Source organism: Suricata suricatta, chromosome 5 (assembly GCF_006229205.1).
Source record: "Suricata suricatta isolate VVHF042 chromosome 5, meerkat_22Aug2017_6uvM2_HiC, whole genome shotgun sequence".
NCBI lineage: Eukaryota > Metazoa > Chordata > Mammalia > Carnivora > Herpestidae > Suricata > Suricata suricatta.
Window position 1 is genome coordinate 56083986 of NC_043704.1, and position 27156 is coordinate 56111141.

The 27156-nt window shown below is 41.5% G+C and overlaps 1 protein-coding gene and 1 pseudogene across 1 annotated transcript in view; both read right to left on the reverse strand.

The window, feature by feature from the left end:
* The window catches only part of MORC1 (MORC family CW-type zinc finger 1), a 167228-nt gene extending 144620 nt beyond the window's left edge, over positions 1-22608 (reverse strand). Inside the window, 6 exon segments of the mRNA XM_029938704.1 lie at positions 3462-3570; positions 4685-4775; positions 8653-8721; positions 15472-15506; positions 18373-18426; positions 22544-22608. Coding sequence (XP_029794564.1) covers positions 3462-3570; positions 4685-4775; positions 8653-8721; positions 15472-15506; positions 18373-18426; positions 22544-22608 — 423 coding nt within the window.
* LOC115292486 lies at positions 9616-10580 on the reverse strand (annotated as a pseudogene).
* Positions 22609-27156: the final 4548 nt, after the last annotated feature.

Genomic DNA, 27156 nt, shown 5'->3' on the forward strand with positions numbered 1-27156 from the left:
GAGGAGGGAGAGAGAGTTGGGGAGAGAGAGGGATGCAGAACTTGAGAGACTATTGAAAGCTGAGAATGAACTGAGGGTTGGGGGGGGAGGGGGGAGGGGGGAAGACAGGTGGTGGTGATGGTGGTGGGCACTTGAGGGGAAGAGCACTGGGTGTTGTATGGAAAACAATTTGACAATAAAATATTATGGGAAAAAAAAATAATAAAAAAAAAAATAAAATAAAGTTTCGTAAGATATTGAAAAAAAAAAAAAAATTTTAAAAAACCACAACTTTTAAAATGCTCCATTGTAGAATGTGGGACAGATGGAGTCTACTGCAGCCCGCTAATGAAATATGGGTAGGATGGCAGAGGGAACCACAGGACCAGCACTTCAGAAGCTGAAGTGCACAATAGCGTATCCAGGAAAGCCCATCTGAGGCCCATGCGAGAAGCGAAAACCAGCCTGTTACAATTCAAAATGCCCTAAAAGACTCAGAGACTGATGGCATGAGTTACCTCTGGAGGTGAGATACAGAGGGAAGAGAGCTAGAAGCAGCATCCGGATCCCTATCTGGCACTAGCCCCTCTACCTCCACAGAGACTGGATACTTCTTCTCTGGAAAGTGTAATACGAAGCATTTCTGGATTAGAGGACATGTCAGGTACAACTGCCAGGGGGACCTTACTGAGATCAGAGGGATTGAAGTACACATACAGGGTGCTGAGAATCCAGGCCTCTTCTCTCATTTGGGGCTCCCAAAGGTATCAGGTAGGCCCTTAGGCAGAAGACTGTACGAGTCTTCTCTGAGAAATCAGACTAACACAGAAGGAAGGACATCTAGAAAATTACTTTGAGGGTTTCCCAACCATACAGCTCAGCTAGATCTCATTATTGTAACACTTAAAGCTGCCAAGCCCTCCATGCCCAACTCCACATTCACAAAGCTTTCAATCACCATTTTATTGGACTACTCTTCAAAGGAGTACTTCAATATGGAGTACTACTCTAATATAATAAATACAGGCCAAATAAACAGGCACAAACAATGCAGCTCAATGGAAACAAAAATCATATGAGGAATTTGAACATTGAAGAAGAAAAAAAAATCACTGTTAAAGCTTCAGAGTGCTAAAAGGAAGAATACTGTATCCATGAAACAGAACTATTGATCTTTAAAAAAGAATTTTAAAGATTGAGAGAATTTAAAATACTTCTTGGAAATAAAGAATATGATTGCAGAGAAAACTTTCTATGACGAGGTTAGAAGATAAATGTTAGAAATTCTCCCAGGAAACAAAACAAAAATGTAAACAACAGAAAACAGAAAAGATAAGAAAATTGAATAACTGGTTGCAGATGCAACAGAAGTTGCAAAAGGAGAGAAAAGAGAATGTGAAAGCAAGAAAATCATTAACTTTACAGAAAAATATCCCCAAATTGAAGCACACGTGTTTCCAGATTGAAAATGTCCAACAAGCAACCAGCACAATGGATGCAAATAGACCCACCCAAAAGCAAAATACTTTAATCAGAACATTGGAGAAAAAGAAAATTCTACTGACTTCAAAATATACAAGGGGGAGAAAAAGTCATACACAAGATTCAGAAATGTAAATGGCTTCAGACTTCTCAATAATAACACTGGAAATAACATATTGGAGCAATGCCTTCAGATTCGTGAGAGAAAATTCACTCCAACCTACAAATAACACCAAGCCAAATTACCATTAAATGCTCAGCTTGAATAAAAATATTTTCATGTATGTGAGGTCTCAAAATACTTCATCTCTCATGCACCCTTAAGAAAACTCACGAAGGATATGGTGTCAAGGGCAGATGATAGGAGCGAGCAGAGCCCCAGCCATGGAGAGGAGTGAGGGGGAGTGCATCGGAAGATTCCAGAACAGTCTTCAGTAGGTGGGACTAAGAAGAGTGCAGGAGACTGGGGTTAAGATAACCATAAAGATAGAAAACCAAGCAAATATTCAGTGACAGTGTGAGGAACATAGAACACTAAGCAGACAATTTTTAATTCCAAGGAAAAAGAAAAATCGTGCAGGAAAAGGAAAAAATAATTTATGGCACAGTATAGTTGTGAAAAGTGTTTATAGTGTTTGCACTCTTAAAACATAAATACTGAGCATTAGTGTAGTAAAATGACAATGGAGCTATGTTGTGGGTGGAGAATTGGAAAGGTATGTATGGGTGATAAGAACAGAGGAAATATATATATATATATATATATATATATATATATATATAAATCCTTTTATAATGAGCAGTTAATAGATAATACCTACATCAAATCAAGAAGTAGTAATACAAGTATGTTATATAGAGATATGCAGGAAAATATTGAAAAACTAACTCATACTGTTGAAAGACACTGACTCTGTAGGACTGGAAATAGGAAAGGGATGCTGGTTTTAGTTTACAATAAAAAGGAAATGGCCCAGTTTAGGAAAGTTGTAACCTCAGCTTTGGTCCAATTTTCCATGCCTTTACATACATAACGTGCATCATAAATGCTTAAAGCATTGCTTTTCCTCATTATCAGTCTCTCATTCAACTACTCCCTGTTGTCTATGGACTGTTCCTCATCCAGCCCCACTCCACTGCTACCAGTCGGCATGCTGGGCCCCTGGGGGACAACCTCATATCTTCCTCCAAACCCCATACTCCTGTCCAGGTCTGAGAGTTGCTGCATGCCATTTCCCTCCATGTATCAGTTTACAGCTGCAAGTGGTAATCTCTCCATAAAATCCTCATTGACCAATCAAGGCTCTCTAATCTCTCCATCTATACCACTGCTTTTGACAATTCTGTTAACGGCGGGAATACATACTCACTGAACAGCTTTCTAAACACTCTCATTTTGTCATGTATCCAATTCACATGTGTTTGCTCTACCTTCCACAGCGCCTATCTGCCAGGCAGTTCCTTAACCTGTATTCGCTAGATGGAATTACAACTGACATTATGAACAGTAAAACCCAGACACTGCAAATTAATAAAGCTTAGCTAGGTCATCAAATGGAGTTGAAATTATAGTTAGTAGAGTTTCAATTTTAAGTCTATTTTGCACCCAATTTCTTTAGATTTTGTATTCCAAGTCTTTTAATCCAATATTTATTTTTAAATGATCATTTATGGCACAAGTGGTAGAAATGTTTTCCAGGCTCCTCCCAAAAAGCTCACTGTGCCAAAGGGAGCCTCTTACTCTGGGAGATTCAGGTACATGGATAATGAAAATAAAGTTCTAAAAACTGCCTGGGAGTTAAAAATCCACTCAAGAAAGGTCAATAGGACAGGCTTCCAATGACCTCAGATTGTCAAGCCACCCCCTATCCATTTCCCAAATACATTCCTAAATTTCTAAATCATAATCAGAAAAGAACCATTGTAGCCTTCACCTCCCGAGATGGCAAATGAAAACACCACCGTTACCATGGGAACCAAAAGACAATCTAAATTCTTACCTCACTAAGACCTTCTCTTTCACAAAATGTCTGAGAAAAAAACACACAGGTCATCGTCTCTTCCTTCTTTGTAAAAAGAATAAAGTCTTTTCCAATCCTCATGGATCCACTATATTAAAAATCAAGAATATATTGGTTTACATCTCAAATACAAAAAAGAAGAAAGAGGTAGGCATGAAACAGTGCATTGTAATGAATTTTCCATAGAAATAACTCTACTGTTTTGTTGGCCCATCACCAAATGGGAACAAATACTTTTTTCTCAAAGTAGAGCAGATGAATTTGAACTAAGCTCTACGCTCTTGGTTGAAACATGACTGCTAGAAATAAGGTACTGTCCAGGACTCAAGAAAAGAATAATCCCCTGTCCCTGGCAGGTACCACACAGGTGGCATATCTTCTTGTCCTCATATTCTCTTGTCCTCATCTTACACTGAGGCAGGTTAATAAAATAAGCTGTGGACACATATTTCACCTACACTAACATATGCTCTGAGAAACAAGAAAATACAGAGATTAAGTGAAGCTCTGAAATACAGGAATGGTCCTTCAATAATACCTGAAAGATGATTCATCACCTATTTGAGAATTAAATTTTAAAATGTTGTAGGGGTGCCTAGGTGGCGCAGTCAGTTAAGGGTCCAACTCTTGATTTCAGGTCAGGTCATAGTCTCATGGTTTGTAAGTTCAGGCCCTGCGTCAGGCTCTGCACTGACAGCATAGGGCCTGCCTGGGATTCTGTCTCTCCTTCTCTCTGCTACCTAACTCTCTCTCAAAATAAATAAATAAACTTTAGAAATAAAAATAAAAATGTTGTAAAGATCCAAGTCAGTTATATGCATGCAAATTCCAAAATAAAGTAAGACTCACTCTCAAGTTTATATACATATATGTGTTTTTCTAAGATTTCAAACTTTGATCATTCTGAATAAGATTGACTTTAAGTAAAGATTATTCCCAATATCAATAATACATGCCTTAAAGGAAAACAATTTCTGGGGCACCTGGGTGGCTCAGTGAGTTAAGTGTTCGATTTCAGCTGAGGTCATGATCTCATGGTTTTTAAGTTCGAGCCCCGTATCAAGATCTATGCTGTCAGCACAGAGCCTGCTTTGGATCGTGTCTCCCTCTCTCTGCCCCTCCTCCTTGACGTCTCTCCTTCTCCCTCTCTCTCTCAAAAAAAAAAAAAAATAGTTTTTTAAAAAAGGAAAACAATTTCTCACCTTTTAAGACCATTACCATATTGCCCAATAAACTTCAAGGTTGATGACCGTTTCTTAGATGTTCCAAAGTAAATGATATCTGAAGCTTCCTCTGTAATTGAGAAAGACATGTAAGTGGGTAGGAATTATGAATCATTGACCCTGGCCAGAGGTCCAGTTGTCAGGATGTCACACATATCTCAGGATATTAGGACAAATCCATATCTCTTGGGTCAACCCAGAGACAAGGATCCTTGTCAGGCTCCAAGACCCCTGACCAGGATTTCAAGAACAATATATTGAAGGTCAGACAGACCTAGCCATACGACTTTGGATACACAGAGCTTAAACTCTGAGTCTTAATTTCCTGGTCTCTAAAAGGGAACTGTTAATACTGATGTTACAGAGTTGTTGATGAAGACAAATATATTAAATGAGATTATTCATTTATGAAACCCTGAACACAATGCATGCCATCTGATAAATGCCAATAAAAGTGCTATAGTTATTTGTACCACTATTAATTTTCCAGGAATTTGGCTCTTATCTGGCCCCATGTAAAAGTGAGAGAGGCAGAATGGCTTCTGATCTGATACTACCTGAAAAAAAAGGGCTACTTGTTTCAGACTCTCAAAGTTATTCTCCAGATCTCTCCAGGACATTCTGGAATTCTAGAGAAGAATTCTTCTGAACTTCAAGGAGTTTACGTAACCTGCCCAAGGTTAAACAGCTGATAAATGTTACTATGAAGATAACAGTACAGAGTTGTCAGAGACCACATTCTGTGGTTTTCAAAGCACACTTCACAGACTCCCATGTATGGTGGCCACAATTCCGGGCACAGGTACAGAACACTGACGTGACCGCTGCCCACAACAACTTTATGTCCTGGTAGGAGAAACAGACTAAAAGAAGCAAATAAATAAGACTATTTCTGAGAGTGTTAAGTGAAGAAAATAAAACCAGGTTAATGTGATAGAGAATTAACAGAAGTGTGGCCCTCAGACAGAATGTATAGGGAAGGCCTCTTTCCTAAGGTGACATCTGAGATAAGATTCAAATGAAGGGCCAGCAGGGGTAGCTGGAGTGCTATAAGCAAGGGAGTGAGAGGCAGGAGAATTGGTCAAAGAGGTGGACAAAGGTCAAATAATTCAAGAAACTGAAAGCATTACTGGGGAGTATAAATTTTACCCCAAAATAGAGGCGCCTGGGTGGCTTGGTCGGTTAGTGTCTGACTTCGGCTCAGGTCAAGATCTTGGGTGATTAAGACTCAGAGTTCGTGGGTTCGAGTCCTGCATTGGGCTCAGAGCTCAGGGCCTGGAGCCTGCTTTGGATTCTGTGTCTCCCTCTCTGTCTTTCTCTCAAAAATAAATAAAAAATTTTAAATTTTACCCCAAAGTAATGAAAAAGCACTAGGGGTTTTAAGCAAGGGAATGATATAATGTAATTTATATTAAAAGACCACAAATTCCCTTGGGATTGTTGTGTGAGGAATGAAACTAAGGGGGCAGGACTGGAAGTGAAGAGGCGAAAGCCACAGCAGTCACCCCCCACATGGGTCAAGGTTGGTCTAGGTCAGTTTGGCCACAGACAGAGTCTATTTTCAGTCATCAGATACATTCTTTCTTCTAACTTACTACTGGATTTCCAATGTTAACCAAGAATTGGTATCTCAACACTAGTGTGTTTTAAAAATACTACTGCATGTCAATTGAAGTTTGAGTTCCTTCTAAAAATCTATTTGCCACTTTCCTGTGTTTTGATCATTTTGCTTGTGGCAATATATAAAAGGAATTGCTGCTTCTTTTTCTTTCTTTCTTTTTTTTTTTTAAGGAAGGGACTTATATAACAGAGAAAGGATAAAATAGGGAAAGGTTAGGACCTAACTGAGGTCCCCGGGGCGGGGGACAATGCTGGGAGTGTCTGACCACTGCAAACTTCTCAGGCGCAAGATTTTTTTTCAAGAATGTAACAGACACCACCTACTATCCCTCAGGTTCCTCTCAGGAATTTGACAAAAGAACTGACTAAAAATGAGTAGATCATAAAACTATGACCCACAAGGAACGGTATGGTCATGGACCACCCTTCATACAATGGAAATGAACCAATCAGGAATAGACAACCCAGCACCTAGAGTTATCAGGCCAATTAGGGTAGACCTGAGAAGGAACCAGAGGGAAGGGAAGTGAGGAGGTAAGCGGAACCTTATAAAACAAGGACCCTTGCCTACTGCCATGGGTAGTCACTTTCAAGTGTCCCCTCTCTGTAAAGAGAGCTTTCCTATATTCTTACTTTCTGATCTTATGCTCTAATAAACTTTTGCCTGCTGCTCATTTTGTGTCCACCTCTTCATTCTTCAAAGCAGTGAGACAAAAAACCCTGGGTACTGAGGTAAAAAATGTCCTGTGACGCTTAGACTAAATCATATATTGTTACTGAAGAATTCAGGAAAATGAATTTAACAGTTAGCCTAGAAGTGAAAAGCAAAACTGTTTTGTCATCATGATTTTCTCACAAACTTTCTCTTATTTAAACACTAAGGAAACAACAATACTTTTAGTCAAAATCATCTGCAAAAATCAAAGGTATCCAGACAGAGTTAGAATAAGAACTGAGTGAGATATTTGAGAATTTTCTAAACTTGCTAATAATCTTTGACTATTCATGCCAAGGGAGAACTTCAGAGACTACCAAGAAAGTAACTTTTTTTTTTAATGTGTATTTATTTTTGAAAGGGAGAGACAGAGTGGGAGTGGGGGAGGAGCAGAGAGAGAGAGAGAGAGACACAGGATCTGAAGCAGGCTCCAAGCTTTGAGCTGTCAGCACAGGGCCTGACACGGGGCTCAAACTCACAAACAGCAAGATCATGACCTGAGCCTAAGTCAGACACTTAACCAACTGAGCCACCCTGACGCCCCAAGAAAATAACTTTGTGTTCTTAGCTTCCTACTAGCAGCACTGATGAGCATCCTCTCCTCTGGTGTAGAACTGACCAGAACTGTTTCGTAGTATTTGAACTCCCTATTTTTTTTTTTAATCTTTACTTATTTTTGAGAGAGAGAGAGACAGAGTGTGAGCATGGGGAGGGACAGAGAGAGACGGACATACAGAATCTGAAGTAGGCTCCAGGCTCTGAACTGTCAGCACAGAGCTGGACATGGGGCTCGAACCCACAAACCGTGAGATCATGACCTGAGCCAAAGTCTGACACTAAACCTACTGAGCCATCCAGGTACCCCTCCCTCCCTTTTTTTTTTAATGTAGTAGTAAAAAACCCTGCCTTATGGGACACAGAAAAGTGTTAAACAAGAAATCCTGGATAAGCTATCCCAAATAACTTAAAGCCTTTATCAGAGGATATCAACTCCACAGCAAACGGGTATTGTGTACCTACTATGTGTTGCATTTTGACTGCCTTGAAGATACAAAAAAAGAAAAAGAAAAAAATCATGCAACGAATTATAGATGTATTCGTTATGGTAAGAATAGACTGAAGCTATTAAACCCTTGAAGTGCAGATAAAAAACAAACGTGTAAAACAAGGGGAGGTACCTCTATCTCAAGGTTAAGCAGAAAATTAAAAATAGCCGAAAGGCATTGGAAACTGCCTGAGGGCTCTTGCAAGCAATACCTGAAGGGCAGGCTAAAGCAATCTCAGAATCCATCCAGTTACTCTTTCTTTTCCATTCATTCCCAGGTGTTTTTTTTTTTTCTCTCCTAAGTAATCAGTAACTTCTGTCTTTCATTTTCTTAGAATATTTATCCACATTCACTTTTGTCTTGGTTTAGATGATTACAATGAATTTACTCTGTCAGCTGGAATATTTAAATCTAAAAAGTTCAACAGTATGTTAAGTCTGAGGTTTATCTTCCTAATAGCACCACACCTGTTTTTGCATAGGTAGCTCAATTTATTTTTATTTATTTTATGGGCTCTCGGACAGTTTCCTCTAATAGCCAGTTAGGTATCTAGATAATTAACTTACCAGGGCTCATACCACATCCATCATCCAGGAAGCACAACATGAATCCACCCTGCAGTTTTTCATTATCCACTGTAAGAGAAAGCAGTTATTACTAATAAATATTGGCCTTAATTTGTTGATAAGTCGTGCTGCTTACATAATTGTCCTCCTCACACGCAGCCACGGAGTGACAGTGATGGAACTCAGAAAGGTGTCTTGGCTAGTTTCACAAGAAACTGCAGGGGAAAATAATCTTGCAACAAAAAGGCTTTAAATTAACACAAAACACCTACACATTAATAAATTATGTATACAGCTTGGCACGCCTTGCTCTGGAATCCTGCCCTTTCAACTTCAGGTACTTCCTCCCTGCGGGAGGGAATAAAAGTAGCTGGTGATGTGACCCCAGGATCTGTCTATCAAATGGATCAACCTTTTTGCCCTTCCACCAAACCACTAATTCTAAAGTCAATTTAGGCCATTTTTATTAAATTCCTCAGGCTCTCTTCTAAGTAGTTAATTCCCATAAGAACTGTTTGTGTGGGCTTAGTGGCAGCAAATATTTGCCTCTTGAAAATGCATTTGATTTTTGAAAATGGCTAAATTATTTGGAATCAATTTTGATGATCAAGAGAGATCATTGAGATAACATAAAATAATCTCTCACTTAAAAATGTAAAGGTGTAACGAAAACTAACGAGATTAATTATAATGCCGATTTCTGGCTCTGAAAATAATTTCAACATTTGGATACAGAAGTTCTAGCACATCTTTCTCTCTCTTTCTGGATACAGTATACTTTATTGATAGTACATGATATGGTAGGGCTCCCCAAGCCCCTCCCCTTCTCAGAGGGACTGGGATGGAATCTGGAGGTCAGGAGATTCTCAAGTGTGTTGGAGGATGAACTGGGGGCAAGGAGTTCCCAGCAGCTGAGGGACTCTCTCTCCTTCTTCTTGCTGGGGCTGGTGGTCCAGGAGACTCTTAGTCGTTGGAGGCCAGGTGGACCAAAAGGTCCACCACCTGGTTACTGTAGCCAAATTTAGTGTCATACCAGGAAATAAGCTTGACAAAGTGGTCACTGAGAGCAATGCCAGCTCCAGTATTGAAGGTGGAAGAGTGGGTGTCACTGTTAAAGTTGCAGGAGATGACCTGGTCCTCAGTATAGCTCAGGATGCCCTTGAGGGGACCCTCTGATGCCTGCTTCACCACCTTCTTGATGTTATCATATTTGGCAGCTTTCTCCAGGCGGCAAGTCAGATCCACGACAGACACATTGCTGGTAGGGACATGGAAGGCCATGCCAGTGAGCTTCCCATTCAGCTTAGGGATGACTTTGTCCACAACCTGGTAGCACCAGTAGAAGCAGGGATGATGTTCTGGGTAGCCCCTGGGCCATCATGCCACAGCTTCCCAGAAGGGCTGTCCATGGTCTTCTGGGTGGCAGTGATGGCATGGACTATGGTCATGAGTGCCTCCACAATGCCAAAGTGGTCATGAATGGCATTGGCCAGAGGGGCCAAGCAGTTGGTGGTGAAGGAGGCATTGCTGACCATCTTGAGGGAGTTGTCATACTTCTCGTGGTTCACGCCCATCACAAACATGGGGCATCAGCAGAAGGGGCTGAGATGATGACCCTCTTGGCCCCAGCCTTCTCCATGGTGGTGAAGACCCCAGTGGACTTCACAACATACTCAGCACCAGCATCACCCCATTTGATGCTGGAAGGATCTCACTCCTGGAAGATGGTGATGGGCTTTCCATTGATGACAAGTTTCCCATTCTCACCTTGAATGTGCATGGAATTTGCCATAGGTGGAATCAGTATAGTTGAGGTCAATTAAGGGGTCACTGATGGCAACAAGGTCCACTCTGCCAGAGTTAAAAGCAGTCCTGGTGTCTAGGCGCCCAATACAGCCCAATTCGTTGACTCCGACCTTCACTATCATGTCTCAGGGACACAGCTGGCACTGCACCAGAAGATGTGGCTGTCTGTTAACAAGAAGAAGCAGAGAGCCCCTCTCTCTCTTTTTTAATAGCTTTGCAGAGAAATAGCCTACACACAAAAAACTGTATATGTTTAAAGTGTATAACTGACGTACTTTGGCATATGTATGTACCCATGAAACCACTGTCACAATCAAGGTAGTGAATATACCTATCACCTCAAATGTTTCTTCAGGTCACTCTGTAGTCTCTCCCTTCTTCCCCTCCATGCCCATCACCCCTACCCCAACCTCAGGCAGCTACTGATTTGTTAACTCTATACCTATGATTCAGTTTTAGCACATCTGTTAAACCAACTCCATGTTCAGTGGTGACCCTCAATCTACATTTTAAAAATTAAATAATGTTCAAGGTCACCTATAAATAAATATCTAAAACACATACCTAAACTTTCCAGGTTCATAATTTTACAGTCACATACCCACTTCTAATCTCCCCCCCACACACCCCTGCTAATTCACCTCCAATAAACCTTCTGGATCTTCCCTACCATCTCATTTTCCCAGCTCTTCTCTCTGCCGGTCTACTGGAGTGCTGACTCACTCAGAATATTCTTTCTCCTCTTTAGGAATTTGGTCTGTTCAACCCTTCCCAAATAGGATGACATTTTCCACTATTTAACAATGGGAAAGCCACTCTTGTTAAATTCTTTGCACAATGTAGCAGTTTGCTCATTTTGATCATATGGAGATACTCCGCATTAACTGGTTTTGGATGGATGAGGCATAGGAATAAAAGTCCTCCTGATTATCCTAGTGTTTATCAGCATTGGGAGCCCTCTTATCCAAGCCTCAAGAAGCTCTGCATAGACGCAACAATGGATTTTGCAGCTCCTGGGAGCTCTTGCAGTTCTCAAGTGAGGAACTTGAAGAAAGAAGGGCATTTCTTTGGTGAAAAGGTGGAATGACTCAAAATTCCCAAGAGACATATGTAGTGCTTCCTTTTTCTATAAACCCCAATGAGCAGCTGCAGACCATCATAGCCTCAAAATTTAATGTTCCCCCACTGTCCACCCTGAAGCTTGGCTTCACTTATTTCCAATCCTTAAAACTAAGGATTACAGATTAATTTCTATTATCTGTTAAATATGCATCTCCAAAACAAACCACAACACCTTCTCCAATAGATTTCCTTCCCTGTTTTCTGTTCAACAAATGGCATCACTCTGCCATTAGGCCTCAGCTGCCCAAGTCAAAACCTCAGCATCTCCACATCTCTTCTCAATTCCACCTCCTCTCAACATCTCTCCCTCCAGCTCTCAAGTTTGACCACTTTCTCCATCCCCATAACTCTGCCTTAGCTCAGGAAACCATCCTCTCTCTTCTGGATTACAGCAACAGCTGCCTAATTGCTAGCTCGCACTAAAGCAGAGTCTAGACCAGCATGCATTTCACAATTAATTTTATGTGTCAACTTGGTTAAGCTCTGGTACCCCGCTGTTTGGTCAAACATTAGTCTAGATGTTGCTATGAAAACATTTGTGGATATACTTAACATTTACAATCAGTTGACTTCAAGTAAAGCAAATAACTTCCACAGTGTGGGTGAGCCTAATCCAGTCAGCTGAAGACCTCAAGGCAAAGACTGAGGTTTCCCAAAGCAGCAATTGTCTGCATCAAGACTGCAACTTGCAAATTGCACTTGAGTTTCCAGGCTGTTGGCCGACCCAGAAGATCTGGAACTTGAGACTGCAGCATCAGCTCTCACCTGACTTTCCAACCTGCCAGTTGCCCTACAGATTTCAGACGTGCTAGCCCCCACAATCATGTGAGCCAATTCCTTAAAATCCCACCCTCTCACCCTCCCCCTGCAAACTCTCTATCTATAGGTGTAGATAGATACAGAGATAAAGAGAATTATGTATAAACACACATACATATCTAGAGCAGGGGAGGGAGGCAGATCATATCTGTCCATCTATCTGTCTGTTTACAGTGTCTGTGTACTTAGCTCTCTCCTACCAGTTCTGTTTCTCTGAAGAACCTTGACTAATACACTCTCCAAGTTCATCTCTTGTCACTCCCTCTCCTCACTCATACTGCAACCTTCCACTTGCACACAAATATTCTCGTTAACTAATCTTGAGCATCTCAAATTTTTACACCACCACCAGTGTTCTATGTGCTCTCCAGACTCAAGCCCCTGCACCTACTGGCCCTTTTTCCTGACTCACCAGGCCAAAGCCTACTTCCCCTTTAGGTCTTTTGTTCACATAAGGTTCCTTCTAGGGCACCTTCTTAATTCTCCTGCATCATCAGGTGTCCATAAGGAACATTTTCTTTGTAATTTGTGTTTCCTACCGTCCAAAGGATAGACAAATACCTGCTCGTGTATCTCTTTCTCTTTCAGGCTAGTGACTCTTTTTGGAACACAACTGCCTCAGAGAAATGGTGAAAGTTAAGGGCCCTCCATCCAGAAAAATGAATACACACACCATATTTTCCATAGACCTCCACATTAGGATGCCAATTCCATAAAAGCAGGCCCTGTGTGTACTCGGCACTAAACCCAGTGCCTGACACTTAGTCAGCACTAAATACATAAAATATATATATACATATATATATATATGTATGTATAGATGTAAATATATATACACAAATATATGTAAGTATACATAAATATAAAAATATATAAATATGTATAAAATATATATACTGAATGCAAGGCTAAGTTTACTAGAATCAATACATATGAACAGATAAAATACCAACGGCTAAACATGTTAGTTTGAATTTTATAGCTCTCCCACAAGTTACCAATTTAAGATTGGAAAGTAAATTGGGGCCAGAGTAAATACTTTGAAAACTAGCCCAATGCTTAGACGAATTCTTTATCCCCATATCAATTCTATCTACTGCGGCATAAGCCCTGGCCCTGGTTTATTACTTTTTTAAGAAAAATCAAGTTTGGTATGTTGATAACCATATTGTGACTTGTTGCAATAACATGAATAGCTGTTTTTTTTTTTTTATGAACACGTAATTTAAAACCAACAATTGTTTTTTCCTTGTAGCACTTTTCATTGCTTGGTATATTATTTGTTCATTTCTTGTCTACCTCTCTCCCATCAGAAGGCATGTTCCTGAGAACACATATTTTATCAAACATTTTGCTCAATGCTCTATCCATAGCACCTGGAAAAACTGTGTGGTTCACTCCTGACACTCGATAAACTATTACTGATCTGCTTCCATTCTATTTCTCACAATAATTCCTCAGACAAGAATATTCTTTTACTTTTACACTTGACAAAACCACATCCATAGTTTAGGCCCTAGCTCTGCACCTCTTTCTCTGCACTCCCACCCACTTTGAGCCTCTCCTGGGCAAGAAACACTCTATTATACACTATAGAACTGGATACGTAAGGGAAGACCACTTTTTCTCTACTACTGGTGTTTCCTTTTATGTGGGAGGGAGTGCCATTAGTACTAGTAAAGGGGCCCTTCTCTGTCCCTCCACTACTTCTTCCCTGGGGCAGCGAGCTCACTCTGACTGGTGATCTAGGGAAGAATCACCTCAGTTCAAATCCCTCCCGTTCCCTCTCGGGAGTGAGCTGCTGGCAGAGCATGAGCTCTGTTCCGCTTGCCCCAGACAGGCCAGTTTTGAGGGGAAGCCTGACTCCACAGGTTGATCAAGTATCTGATTCTGGGGTTTGATCAGCAAATTATCTGCTGGATTTCTCATACTAAGTGCCATACACCAACCTAGCATTTATCAATAATAGATACTAACTCTCTTGTTTTCTTTCTCAAACTTTTCAGTAGAGAGTGAAAGGGAAGAAGAACGTCATTTATTATGTTTTCTCAGATCTCTCGAGATGTCCATGTCTCTCTTCTTCATGAACCAGAAGTACCCATCTAACACAGGATCTTAAACACTTAGAAAATTGAACTGAATTGGTTTGGGGGGGTTGTTTTGTTTTGTTTATTTGTTTGAAAGAGAGAGAGAGAGAGAGAGAGAGGGCACAAGGGCAGAGAGAGAGAATCCCACCAGAGGCACAGAGAGTTAGAAAAGTGGGACTCACCAGAAGCAGGGCTTGCGTTCTACCCAAGGCCAGGCTTGCACTTGCCCGATGTGGGGCTTGAGCTCATGAAATATGGTATCACGACCTGAGCCAAAGTCAGATGTTTAACAACTGAACCACCCAGGTGCCCTGAGTTGCTTTTTAAGCATGGGTACCGATTTACATCACAGATCATATCCTCTTGCCTATGACCAAGAGCCAACATTTACAGGAGAGCTGGCAGAATTGGGGTCAGAGACCAGTTTTAACACTATAGACATTTTTCTAGATAGGTAGTACCAAACACAGAGCTGGATCTCATTTGCATCGGATCCTAAGGAAATGGACAGGTAAGGACAATCAATATTTGGTGACCAAAAATGAAGTCAGTGGAGAAAACATACCTGGTTTGAATTTCACAGCCCTCAAACATTCATACTTCCCATTCACTTACACATTTTAAAACTGTGATAAGTCCAGAAGAAGGTATACCTAATTATGAATAACCATTAAGTTAGTGTGCTTTTTAAAATAAAACTGTTTTCTTGTGGTAGACAAACTGACGGCTCCCAATCACTCTGGTGCTTTCACAAAGCGCTGGAAGATCTAACCTTGTAAATGAGTCCCCCAACAAGTGAACAGTTCTACTCTTGGGGCGTCCTGCTCTCAACCTGGCTCCCCACAGGGTCACTGCACTCAGAAAGCACTGAAGTTACATTAAAAATCTATAAAATGTGCGTTGATTTCGTGAAATAAAAGCAAAATAACTATAGGCTTTTCCATCAGAATTTTTTTAAAAAAAGGAAGAAAACAAATATGCTCACCTGAAAACACATCAAGCCTTGCAGCCCCCGCATCTCTGGAAACAATATAAAAATATCATTGCCTCAATATGAAATTATGTTTTAAAAAAATTACACCAATCCGAATTGCTCACGTGCGGTGTACCCTATTGTCAGATAGCAAGCAATAGAGAAATCCACTTAAATTGCCTCAAAACAATTACTAAAATGTTTCGCTCTACATTTATATACCAAGACCTATGATCCCTCATAATCTGAGAATGTTACAGAACCTGAAACTCAGAAATTTTAAAAGAAGGGATGGAATTTAGTAGTATAACTACACAAAAAGCTCACCAAAAATGGATATGAATATTAAAAAAAAAACTAGTTGGAAAATAATCCATAAATTGCAGAAAAATTTTCATTATATATTTTAGTGCCCCAAAATGAAAATAAAAAGCAAAATACTAAGTAATATGTACTGGATGACCATATGTTTTTGTTCTTTTACGTAGGCTTCATGCTCAACATGGAGCCCAATGCCAGGTTTGAACTAGCCAGAGACCAAGACCCGAGCTGATGGTGACATGTTTTTAAAGAACATATACGATAGACACATCCATCCATCTCTGTTAGGAAAAAATGGAAACAGTGGTTTTCTCTAGATCAGAGGCTGGTAAATTATGGAGCAACAGCCAAATGTGGCTCACCCACTGTTTTTGTAAATAAAGTTTTTTGAAACACTATCGTGCCCATTCATTTACATATTGCCTATAGCTGCCTTCACACCACAATGGCAGAGTTGAGTAGTTTCAACAGAGAACATATGGCCTGCGAAAGGGAAAATATTTACTATCTGAAGAAGCATGCTAACGCCACCGCTCCCACCATGTGACAAGATTACTGATGATTTCCTTTTTTTTCTTGTTTTCCCAGTTTTCTACAACTCACAGATATTATTCATGTATTAAAAAAAATTTTTTTAAATAGAAAATGTAACAGAAAAAGAGCAAGAGCCAAAAGATCCTGGTTTTATTGTGAGGGGTAGGAGAGAAAGGAGGAAGGCAACCAGGAAAGGGGATGTGTTGAGTGAAGGGAAGCTCAGAATAAAAACAGCCACTGGGATTCTAGTCAGAAAATTTGAGTCTCTCCCAAAACTCCCATCAGTCCCAACCCAAACCTACACCAAATAAACCTGAATAGGTATGCTAACTCACTCGTTCAAAGTCTTCAAAATTGGGTCCTTAGCTCCTTCCTCTAGCTAATTGCTTCTTTTAAGCTCCTCCTCTATAGAAATTCTAGAATTTTCATTGCCATTTCTTGAGCATTTTCTGTGTGTCAAATAAGCACTGAATGAAAAACTTTTAAGCCCTCTCCCCTCATCCTTACCACAGCCCCATGACACAACAGTATTATTACCTCCATTCTGTAACTATACATTATACAATATACCATCTACACAATAGATGCTCCATAAATGCCACTGCACTGAAATGGAAGTTTTCAAGAAGCACTTTTTTTTTCTTTTCTTTTTTTTTTTTAATTTGAAAGGGTGGAGGGGCGCCTGGGTGGCTCAGTCAGTTAAGTGTCCGGCTTCGGCTCAGGTCATGATCTCAGGGTTCATGGATTTGTGTGGTCGAGCCCTGCGTTGGGCTCTGTGCTGACAGCTCAGAGCCTGGAGCCTGTTTTCCGATTCTGTCTCCCTCTCTCTCTGACCCTCCCCTGCTTGCTCTGTCTCTCAAAAATAAATTAAAAAAAAACACACACATTAATTTGAAAGGGTGGAGAGGGGCAGAGGGAGAGAGGGTCTCAAGTAGGCTCCACACTCACAGCAGAAAGTAGGGCTCTGCCCTGTGCAGGGCTGGATCCCCCAACCCTACGATCATGACCCGAGCCAAAATCAAGAGTCAGACACTTCCCAAATGAGCCACCCAGGAGCCCCAGGAGAGTTTCTTCATAGAGAAATGCCATGGGAAATACTGAAAAGTCATTCACCTCTACAGCATATTAAGACATTTTATAATAATTTCTGTACTTTAGCCCAGGTACTTTCTCTCTGATCAGCTGTTTTATCAGGAAGAGATCTTGTCTAATGTAGATTTAAATAAAATTTAGAAATTAAACAAAAAAGGATTATTCATGTCGATACATACACATATGTCTCAACATAGGTGTACACGTCTATCTACATTAATACATATTTGTTCCATTTTTTAGTGCTGGGGAAAAAAAAGAGGCCCCAAACCATCTTTTCCTATATTCCCACATTTTTTCTTGCTGTACACAACACTGTTTTACTATCCTCTAGTTTTAATTTTGACAATCACAGGAGACCACCAAACTCTTAAATGAAATAGAATAATTTCCTAGAATAACACAGGGACTTCATAAAGACCCTCTTTGTGAGAACAACTAAACATCTTGACTAAGTCCTTTAAACAGCTTTATTCGGCATCAATTACTAGCATCTGAGCACTCCCGCAAACTCAAGTGTCTGCTGCAGACAGGGTAACCGAGGACTTGAGGCTGGCGTGGGACCACTGAGAATGGCAAGGCTGAAGCGACAGGCTGGTCCCAAGAGGGCACGTGCAATGCACCTTAGACCCCTGAGCAACCTTGAGCCTGCTACTTTAAAAAAAAAAAATGGGGGGGATACGTAGGCAGGAGATCCAGATTTTTTATGTGGCATTTCCTGTTTCTTAAACTTTGCAAACAATTCCTTCTTTTCTTCCTTTTCTCTAGAACTCCTGTGCAAGCTCTCATTAGGGAGGCAAACACACACAAGACAGGCTAGACTTGCTAAGAGGCCTGCTAGTTTATAGATGCTGCTCTAGGAACTGCCTTATTGATCACATTTCTCTCACTCCCCTGGGCCTGAAGTCAATTTTTCCTTGCCAATCACCTCGTACTACATAGGGCTAGTTCACAGATGAGCCTCACCTTGCGTTGTCCAGCAATTCAGCCAGTGCTCCAAAAAGGAAACTGTGCGTGGTGCTGAGAAAGAAAGAGGGAAAACCAAAGTTAAAACAACTCTGTAATCAGTGTTAAAGATACTTGCAGACAAACGTCCTCCACCTCAGGACAGGTAATCTATTAAGGAGTTATTCCAGCAACAACTCTCTTGGCATGGCCAAGATTCTAAAGTAGATGTGGTCCATTACGAAGCCAACACTAAGAACACGATTGCCAAAACAGCCCAACTGTTCCTAACAAAACAAGACTTCAGGCAGGTTTCTGTACTTATGACAAATTTAGATGTTTTAAAATTGACTTATAGGCAATTATTCAAGTGTGGTGTTTTGTTTTGAGGACTTATTAAAATTGTATTTTTTTAAATAGTTTATTGTCAAATTGGTTTCCATATAACACCCAGTGCTCTTCCCCACAAGTGCCCTCCTCCATCACCACCACCTCTTTTCCCCCCTCCCCCTTCCCCCTCAACCCTCAGTTTGTTTTCAGCATTCAATAGTCTCTCAAGTTTTGCATCCCTCTCTCTCCCCAACTCTCTTTCCCTCTTCCCCTCCCCCAAGTCCTCCATTAGGTTTCTCCTGTTCTCCTGTTAGACCTATGAGTGCAAACATATGGGATCTGAGACCAAATTATTTCGGAAAAGTCTTGATCAAAATCCTGGCACACTGAAAAGCCTTATGAGTCCATCAGCATGTACAGAGACTGGCAAGGGACCCCTGATTGTCCCATTAATCTATATTAATCTCTACGTACATATATATCTATATAATGTATGTATATTTTTTCCGTAGGACCTTCTCTTCTCTAATTGCCTGCGGTCACTCTCTGCTATGTCCCCTCCTGCCAAGTCCCGGGTAAAAGAACACACTAGATATGTGTCTGTATTTATGCTCTGAAGGCAGAATGTTCATTTGTGGGTGAAACCAGGCTGCCTTCAGGGTCCCACACTTGCTTTTCATTTTCTGATGTGGATATTTCAATCAGCAACTTTATCACAGCAGTAAGGGAAGCTCCAGTCTGCAATTTTCTTTTTATAGTTAGTAAACAGGTAACAGAGGCAAGAGAGACCATTTATCAAAAAACATCTGCTCATTTGTACAGGAAGAAAGATCATTTGCAATGTCTCAATGATTCCAAATATCTCAGGCCACAAGACGTTAGCTGAGAATTTATGTTGAAGCATATCCCATGGGGTGCCTGGGTGGCTCAGTCAGTTAAGCATCCAACTCTTGACTTTGGCTCAGGTTCATGAGTTCGAGCCCCAAGTCGGGCTCTGTGCTGACAATGCAAGGCCTGTTTAGGATTCTCTCTCTCTCTCTCAAAATATATAAGTAAAATACACCACACACACACACACACACACACACACACACACACATTTTTGGAAATTGTAAACTTCAAATGCATGCTGATGTGGGAGCTCTTGACTTGAGTCAGCTTTCAAATTTATAATTTAAAAAAATTACTAAATACCATTGCTGCAAAAAGATATCCTTCACTCAAAAGAAAGCCAGTGTATAAGAATCTAAAACAGAGCAAACAAGAAGTATAGGCTCTATGCCTTCCCAAAGCAGCATTTGAAACCACAAACCTTTCTAGGGAATTTAAAACACAGGCAGGGTTCAATGTACTAAAATGCAACATATAAACAATAGTTCAGGAAAGTAACTGCAGTCATTCTGACAAAGAAATGCCACAGAAGCTTCTGGACTATTTAACTCAAGAGGTTTTTTCAGACTGCCTGCCATGTGCCAATGTGGACAGACGTGGTCTTCAGCCTCTTGGGGCTCAAACTAGTGGGGGGATACAGAAATACACAAGTAAACAGACACACAAAGATGATAGGGCAGATCTTGGTTAGATGCTCTGAAGGAAGGGGGATGGGGAAGAGTAATGGTAAGGAGAGGACATGGTGGTCAAGGAGAGCCTCTCTTCATAGAAGACATTTAAATTGAGCCCTGAAGGATGAGGAGAACCCAGTCCCTTGCAGAGACAGAGTAGAAATCATCCATCAAGAAAAGCAGCTGCAAAAAGAGACTGAGGCAGAGAGGGGCCAAGGAGGCCGGCATGCTCTGGCCACGGTAAAAAGGGACCGTGTGCTCAGACTCAGGATGACTGTGTCATTCGGTGCTTCCTCCTCCGCGGTCAGCAGCTTGTACTTAGCCTACATGTAACTGGAAACCACTGTCATGTTTTAAGATGAGTAACATGACATATCTGGCTTACTTTTTAAAATCATCACTCTTGGGCGGGGCACGGGGTGGGGGGGTGCCTGGGTGGCTCAGTAGGTTAAGCATCCTAGGTTTTAGCTCAGGTCATGATCTAACAATTTGTGGGTTTGAGCCCTGTGTCAGGGTCCTCACTGAGCGTGGAGCCTGCTTGAGATTCTCCCTCTCCTTTTCTCTCTAAAATAAATAAACTTTTAAAAAATCTCACTTTGGGAGCTCTCAGGTAAATGGATCACCAGGAAGCAAAAATGGGAAGCAGAGGACCCAGTTTAGAGGCTGTGCGGAGTGTCTCACTGGGGAGACAGCAGCTGTTCTGAACTAAGGCAACGGCAATCCCGAGGAAGGGAAGAATTTGAGACATAATTAGAGATAGCGTGAAGACGACATGACGTTGAATGGGATCAGGGAGAGAAGCAAGAGAGAATTTTTTTTTAATCACTCCTGTTTTTACTGAGGGAATTCTCAAACAAAAATCCACTGGGAGAAGCTAAGGAGATGCCAATTTGTATCTAATTTTGTTATTGTTGCTTCCTGCTGTTGTCACGTTTGTTATTAAGTTACCTGACCACTAGCTGATGATGGGATACAGGCCAGGGGGAACCACTGAGGGAGGACCAGGCTGGGGAAGAACAGCTCGGGTAACAACGCAAAACCGAAGCTGAGGAAATTTCCCAGGAGAAAATTCACAGTCCTTCCAGCATTTCACCTGCAATTTTTCTTAAACTAAAAACTGCTATTTTGTCATTTGTCTTCTGCCTCAGTTAACTTTTAACTAGTTGTTTCATCCTTTCCAGTTTGCAATTCTTCTCTAGAGAGATTAAAAAACAAGCAAACAAAACCTAAACACCTGCTGAAAACGTGCCTGTTTTACTTTGTATTAAAAATTACATGCTTGTCCCAAGCAGCTAGGCTGCCCTTGCCTGGCATTTTTTACACTTCCATTCTCTGGTTTCAAACCTGGTACATCCTAGCCCAGAATACGTATCTTTACTACCGTTTCATTGTTTTTTTAAATACAAATCAGCTGTTGCTTTTAGTAAATCCAGATTACTGTAAGATATCCACAAAACTGACCTACCACTATGAATTACACAGCAGTCACCACTATGCTGTGCTGGGTTAGAAATGATATTACAGAAAACCTCTGTCATCTGCCTCTGCAATTGGAGTATGTGAAATAACACCTGATGAGAACCCGAAAGGCACCTGGGCCTGACCGGGAAGCAGGTGCTCTAGCAATAACTAGAAAGAAAGGATTCTATGCTGGGAGAGGTTACATTTTTGGAAGGACTTGGGCCACAGAGGCTGGAATCAATAAATACAAATTACTCTCTGGAGGGCAACTTTAATCTTTAAAATGTCACTGTGCTGGGCAGAGAAATCACAAGAGATAGGCCAGGTTGGTGGAATTGTGATTCGGCTACCCCACAATTAAATACTTGGTTAAATGTGGGGCCTTCCTACCACTTCGTGTTAATTTTAGAACAACAAAAAGATTTTATAATCTAGGGGCTCCTGGGTGGTTCAGTGGGTTAATCCAGAACTCTTGATTTCAGCTCAGGTCATGATCTCACAGTCGGTGAGCTAGAGCCCCAGGTCTCTGTGCCGACAGCACCCAACTTGCTTGGTATTCTTTCTCTCTCTGCCCCTCCCCTGTGCACTCACTAGCTCTCTCTCTCTCTCTCAAAATAAATAAATGTAAAAAAACAAAATTATCTAGCCCGGAATACATATGTTTACTACCTTTTCATTTCTTTTTAAATACAAACAAGTTTAAATAAATAATATCCCAATAAATCAAAGATAACCAAGTTCACTTTGTTTTCCAAACTGGGTATTTCGCTAGAAGATGGACCAAATTCTTCCTCCCTATATGGGGACCCTCCCTCGTTCCGGCCCCACTGAGCACTCACGAGTTGGCGTGGATGAAATCCAGATGCAACTGGGCCCTCCGTAGAGTAGGATACTTGTCGCCCATGTCCTCGAACGCGTCCCGCACGCCCTTGGAGACAGGGACTCCCGACCCTCCGCTGTTGGCCCAAGCCCTCCTCCACGCCTCGGTCCACGCCCACGCCCTCGCCCTCGCCCTCGCCCACGCCCACGCCCACGCTCAGGCCCACGCACATGCACCAGTTCTGCAAACACACGCTCCCCCTACTGGTGGGAGTGCAAAGCTCACCCTGCACTGTCCGGCAAGAAAAGTCTTTGTTCCTGGTCTCGGATCCACACTTTAAGCATGAGGCATCTTTGCTAGACTCCTCTTTCCACACAGAGATTTATTTAACCTTCCTGCACAGTTGTTCCCATCATTCCCCAGATGGGAAATGGAGTCCAAGGCTGGGATCAGAATTTGATCAGAAATGATTACACAAGCGCGTGCGCACACACACACACACACACACACACACACACACAAGCAGAACGTGAAGAATCTGGGTCAGGAGGTTGGGGGTATAGGGAAGGAAAGTAGGGAGTTCTGCTTCACTTGCATAGTTTGTTACACAGCACCAGAGGTGAAGGCATGTTGTGTTCTAACCCCAGCACTTACTTCCTATGTTTCTTGGGTTGATAATGTTTTCTCTGACTGAAGAGAAGAAAGAAGAAATCAGCCAGAAAGAAAAAGAAAGGAGGAGCTAAAGGCAGTCAGAATAGAATTGAGACTTTACTGTATTGTGAGGCTTGTGTTCCAGGAGAAACTTTTTCACCTGTCAGCCGCCAGTCAACTATTTGATGCGCTGGCCCAGCTCAAGGAATACACATTCTGTCCTGTTCCAAAAGATAGAACTGGGCAGGTACAGGTTCAGAGGAGGGAGGGGTTGAGGATAAATGTAAGGAAGGACCGTGAACACCAGCTGTGCAGCTGCTGTTACTCACAAAGCCATAGGTGCCAAGTCACCAAAACCCAAGGTGAAACAGGAGTTGTCCAAGGGACTGTATGAAAAGGTCCTGGTGGCGATAAGAAATTAGTTGACCTAGTTACCTCTAAAAAGGGTTCAAACTCATTCAGCCTAGGGCTATAGGACTTGCAAACTAAGGTAGTTCAATAACACTCACCAAAGATTTTACATGATAGTTTTAAAATCAGAGGGGCACCTGGGTGGCTCAGTCGGTTAAGCGGTGGACTTGGGCTTAGGTCATGATCTTGCAGTTCGTGAGTGTGAGCCCCACTTAGGGCTCTGTGCTGACAGCTCAGAGCCTGGAGCCTGCTTTGGATTCTGTGTCTCTCTCTCTCTCTGCCCCTCTCCTGCTCACGCTCTGTGTCTCTCTCTCAAAGATAAGTAAAATGTAAAAAAAAAAATTAAAAGATAAATGTTAAAATAAAATAAAATCAGAAATGAGGACACCCAGGCTCAGTTGGTTGAGCGTCCAACTTCAGCTCAGGTCATGATCTCACAGTTTGTGAGTTCGAGCCCTGCATTGGACTCTGTGCTGACAGGTTGGAGCCTGGAGACTGCTTCGGATTCTATGTTTCCCTCTCTCTCTGCCCCTCTCCTATTCTCTCTCTCTCCCTCTCTCTCTCTCTCCTATCAAAAGTAAATTTTAAAACATTAAAAAATAAATAAATAAATAGACATTTAAAAAAACATGAGGACACTCAAGGGCCCCTGGACATTGGTTAAGCATCCAACTTTGGCTCAGGTCATCACCTCATGGTTAATGGGTTCAAACCCTGTGTCGGGGTCTCTGCTGATAGCTTGGAGCCTGGAGCCTGCTTTGGATTGTGTTCTCTGTCTTTCTCTGCCCCTCCCCTGCTCACGCTCTTTCTCTCAAAACTAAAAATATTTTTAAAAATTTTTTTAATTAAAGGAAACAAAGAAATGAAGGATGCCTGGGTGGCTCAGTCAGTTGAGTGTCCGACTCTGGGCTTCAACTTAGGTCATGACCTCATGAGTGTGGGCCCCGCAACAGGCTCTACACTGACAGTGGGAGGCAGCTTGGGATTCGCTCTCTCTCTTCCTCACTCTCTGCCCCTTCCTGACTCATGCTGTCTCTGTCCCACTCAAAATAAATAAATAAACTTTAAAAAATTTTAAGGGGTGCCTGGATGGCGTTAAGTGTCCAACTTCGGCTCAGGTCATGATCTCACAGTTCATGGGTTTGAGCCCCGCATCGGGCTCTGTGCTGACAGCTAGCTCAGAGCCTGGAGCCTGCTTCAGATTCTGTGTCTCCCTCTCTCTCTGACCCTCCCCTGCTCGCGCTGTCTCTCTCTGTATCTCAAAATAAATTAATTAATTAATTTTTAAAAAACGTTAAAAAAATTTTTATAATTCTAAATAAAAAATGAGTGTCTATTGAATAAAGAACCTGCACTAGATGTGTGTGTGATTTCTGAACATCACGAAAGCAATGAGGCCATCAGAAAAGAAAACAATTGTCAGTTTTAGAATAGTCATTTTACTTCTTAAAAAAAAAGTAGTTTATCAGCCACTACATTTATAGGAATCAGGAGAGGAAGAGAGAATCTGAATGACAACCCAAAGGAACATGATGCTCTACTTTAATTTGAAAACTGGAAGTAAACATAAACATTTCAAGTAATTTTCCTGATTGCATTTTTGTTTTAACGGTGGCTGACGTGGTGGTGTTTTGATAGCAAAATTCTCTTTACTAAGCAACTTGAGCTATCTTTCCCACTTTTCCTTCCATAGAACTTCAGAAATATGATATTTATTTTCATTTTATGGGCAAGAAAAGCTGGACAAGCCTCTTGTGGATTTATTTTACTACCTCAATTTCTGGCTGCTATCTCAATGCAATTTCCTATTGGGAGGGCACCGGGGCCACTCGCCTGTAATTAGTAAAGGCTGTAATATCTAATTTCTTCAGTGGGAAGAGCATGATTATCAGAGAAGCAGGCCTTCTAGTCATCTGAGCGGAGCCCTCCTGCCGTAAGTGGCCGGCCTCAAAGCACCAGCCAGTACCCGTTGGCCTGGATTATAGCCCCGGGGGTGGGGGGTGGGATCCATTAGCTATGCTAAAACAGAGGCCTGAGAGTCTCCCAAAAGTCTTTCCCTTTCACCATGTCAACCCCACTTAGCCACACTCTGGTCATAAAGGTAAATCTTGTTCCTCTTCAAAGTGTACTTTCAGGATTCTTTGTCTTAGCCACCTCCCTCCGCCCTGCCTCAAGATTCCTTTTAACATTACTGTAGTTTATGATACAAAAACACTGGAGAAATAACAGGGAGGGGAAATTTTAAAATGAGAGCATTATGCACTCATTTTATGATTGATCCTGATTTTAAGGAGAGTCAAAATACATTTTTGAAAAAAATGGGGTGGCTGGGTGGTTCAGTTGGTTAAGTGTCTGACTCTCGGTTTTGGCTCAGGTCATGATCTCACAGTTTGTGAGTTCAAGCCCCACTTTGGGCGCTGCACTGACAGTGTGGAACCAGCTTGGGATTCTCTCTCCCTCTCTCTGCCCCTCCCCTGTTCTCACTCTCTCCCCCCCCCACCCCCTGTTTCTCTCAAAAAAAAAAAACTGTAAAAAAGAATTCATTTAAGAAGAGTCAGTTTGGGATAAGAAACTAGTCAGCTCTTCCTAACTAGATATTTCAGCTTTGCAACATTCATGCCCTAGTCACAAACAATGGCTCAAATCTTTCAAACTACACTCTCCCCCTTTCATTTAAATAACATTGTATGAATCAACATGTTATTACTCTTCACAAATGTGACAATTTATAAACATAAAAAAAGATGCTTACACCTACCAACCATGCAATGAACAATGCTATGCAATTTCCTAAGAATTATAATTAAGAAGTGACATTGGCATATTATAATAAATACAGAAGGCAAATACTACTGACGTGATAATGTTGAAAAATGCCAGTGACCCTCCATGGATAATAGTGAAATACCTCTGAAAGGAACTCATACCCTGCTTGCTCATTTTCCTGCTTTTGTGCAATTCTGAACCTGGCTGGTGTATTTTCATATCTTCCAGTCTACTCCATGTTGGACAATGGTAGGGTTTTAATTACATCAATTTTCAGTTATCTGGATAACTGACAGTCTTTATACTCCAGGGGTGAGCACTGTGGTAAGCATCTCTGGAGACCGTGGAAGATATGAGGCCTACAACTTGCCCCCAAAATAATGATGGCTACATACGAGTTAGAAAATACAGTAGTCATCTTGGGTTGGCTAACCCATGAGCCATTTCACCGAGTTTCCTCTTTCTACTTAAAAAAAATTTTTTTTAATGTTTATTCATTTTTGAGAGACAGAGAAAAAGCATGAGCGGGGAAGGGGCAGAGAGCAATGGACACAGAGAATCTGAAACAGGCTCCAGGCTCTGAGCTGTCAGCACAGAACCCCATGCCAGGATCGAACTCACAAATCATGCTATCATGACTTGAGCTGAAGTCAGACATTTAATGGACTGAGCTACCCAGGTGCCCATCTCTTTCCACTTTTAAAGCTGAATAAGGGGAAAGAGATACACTGGATGCTCTGCTGGCTTATTTGGCAGGAAAGGCCGTCTCCAGAAGATTTGCAGTGAAGTGGAGAGGCAACAATG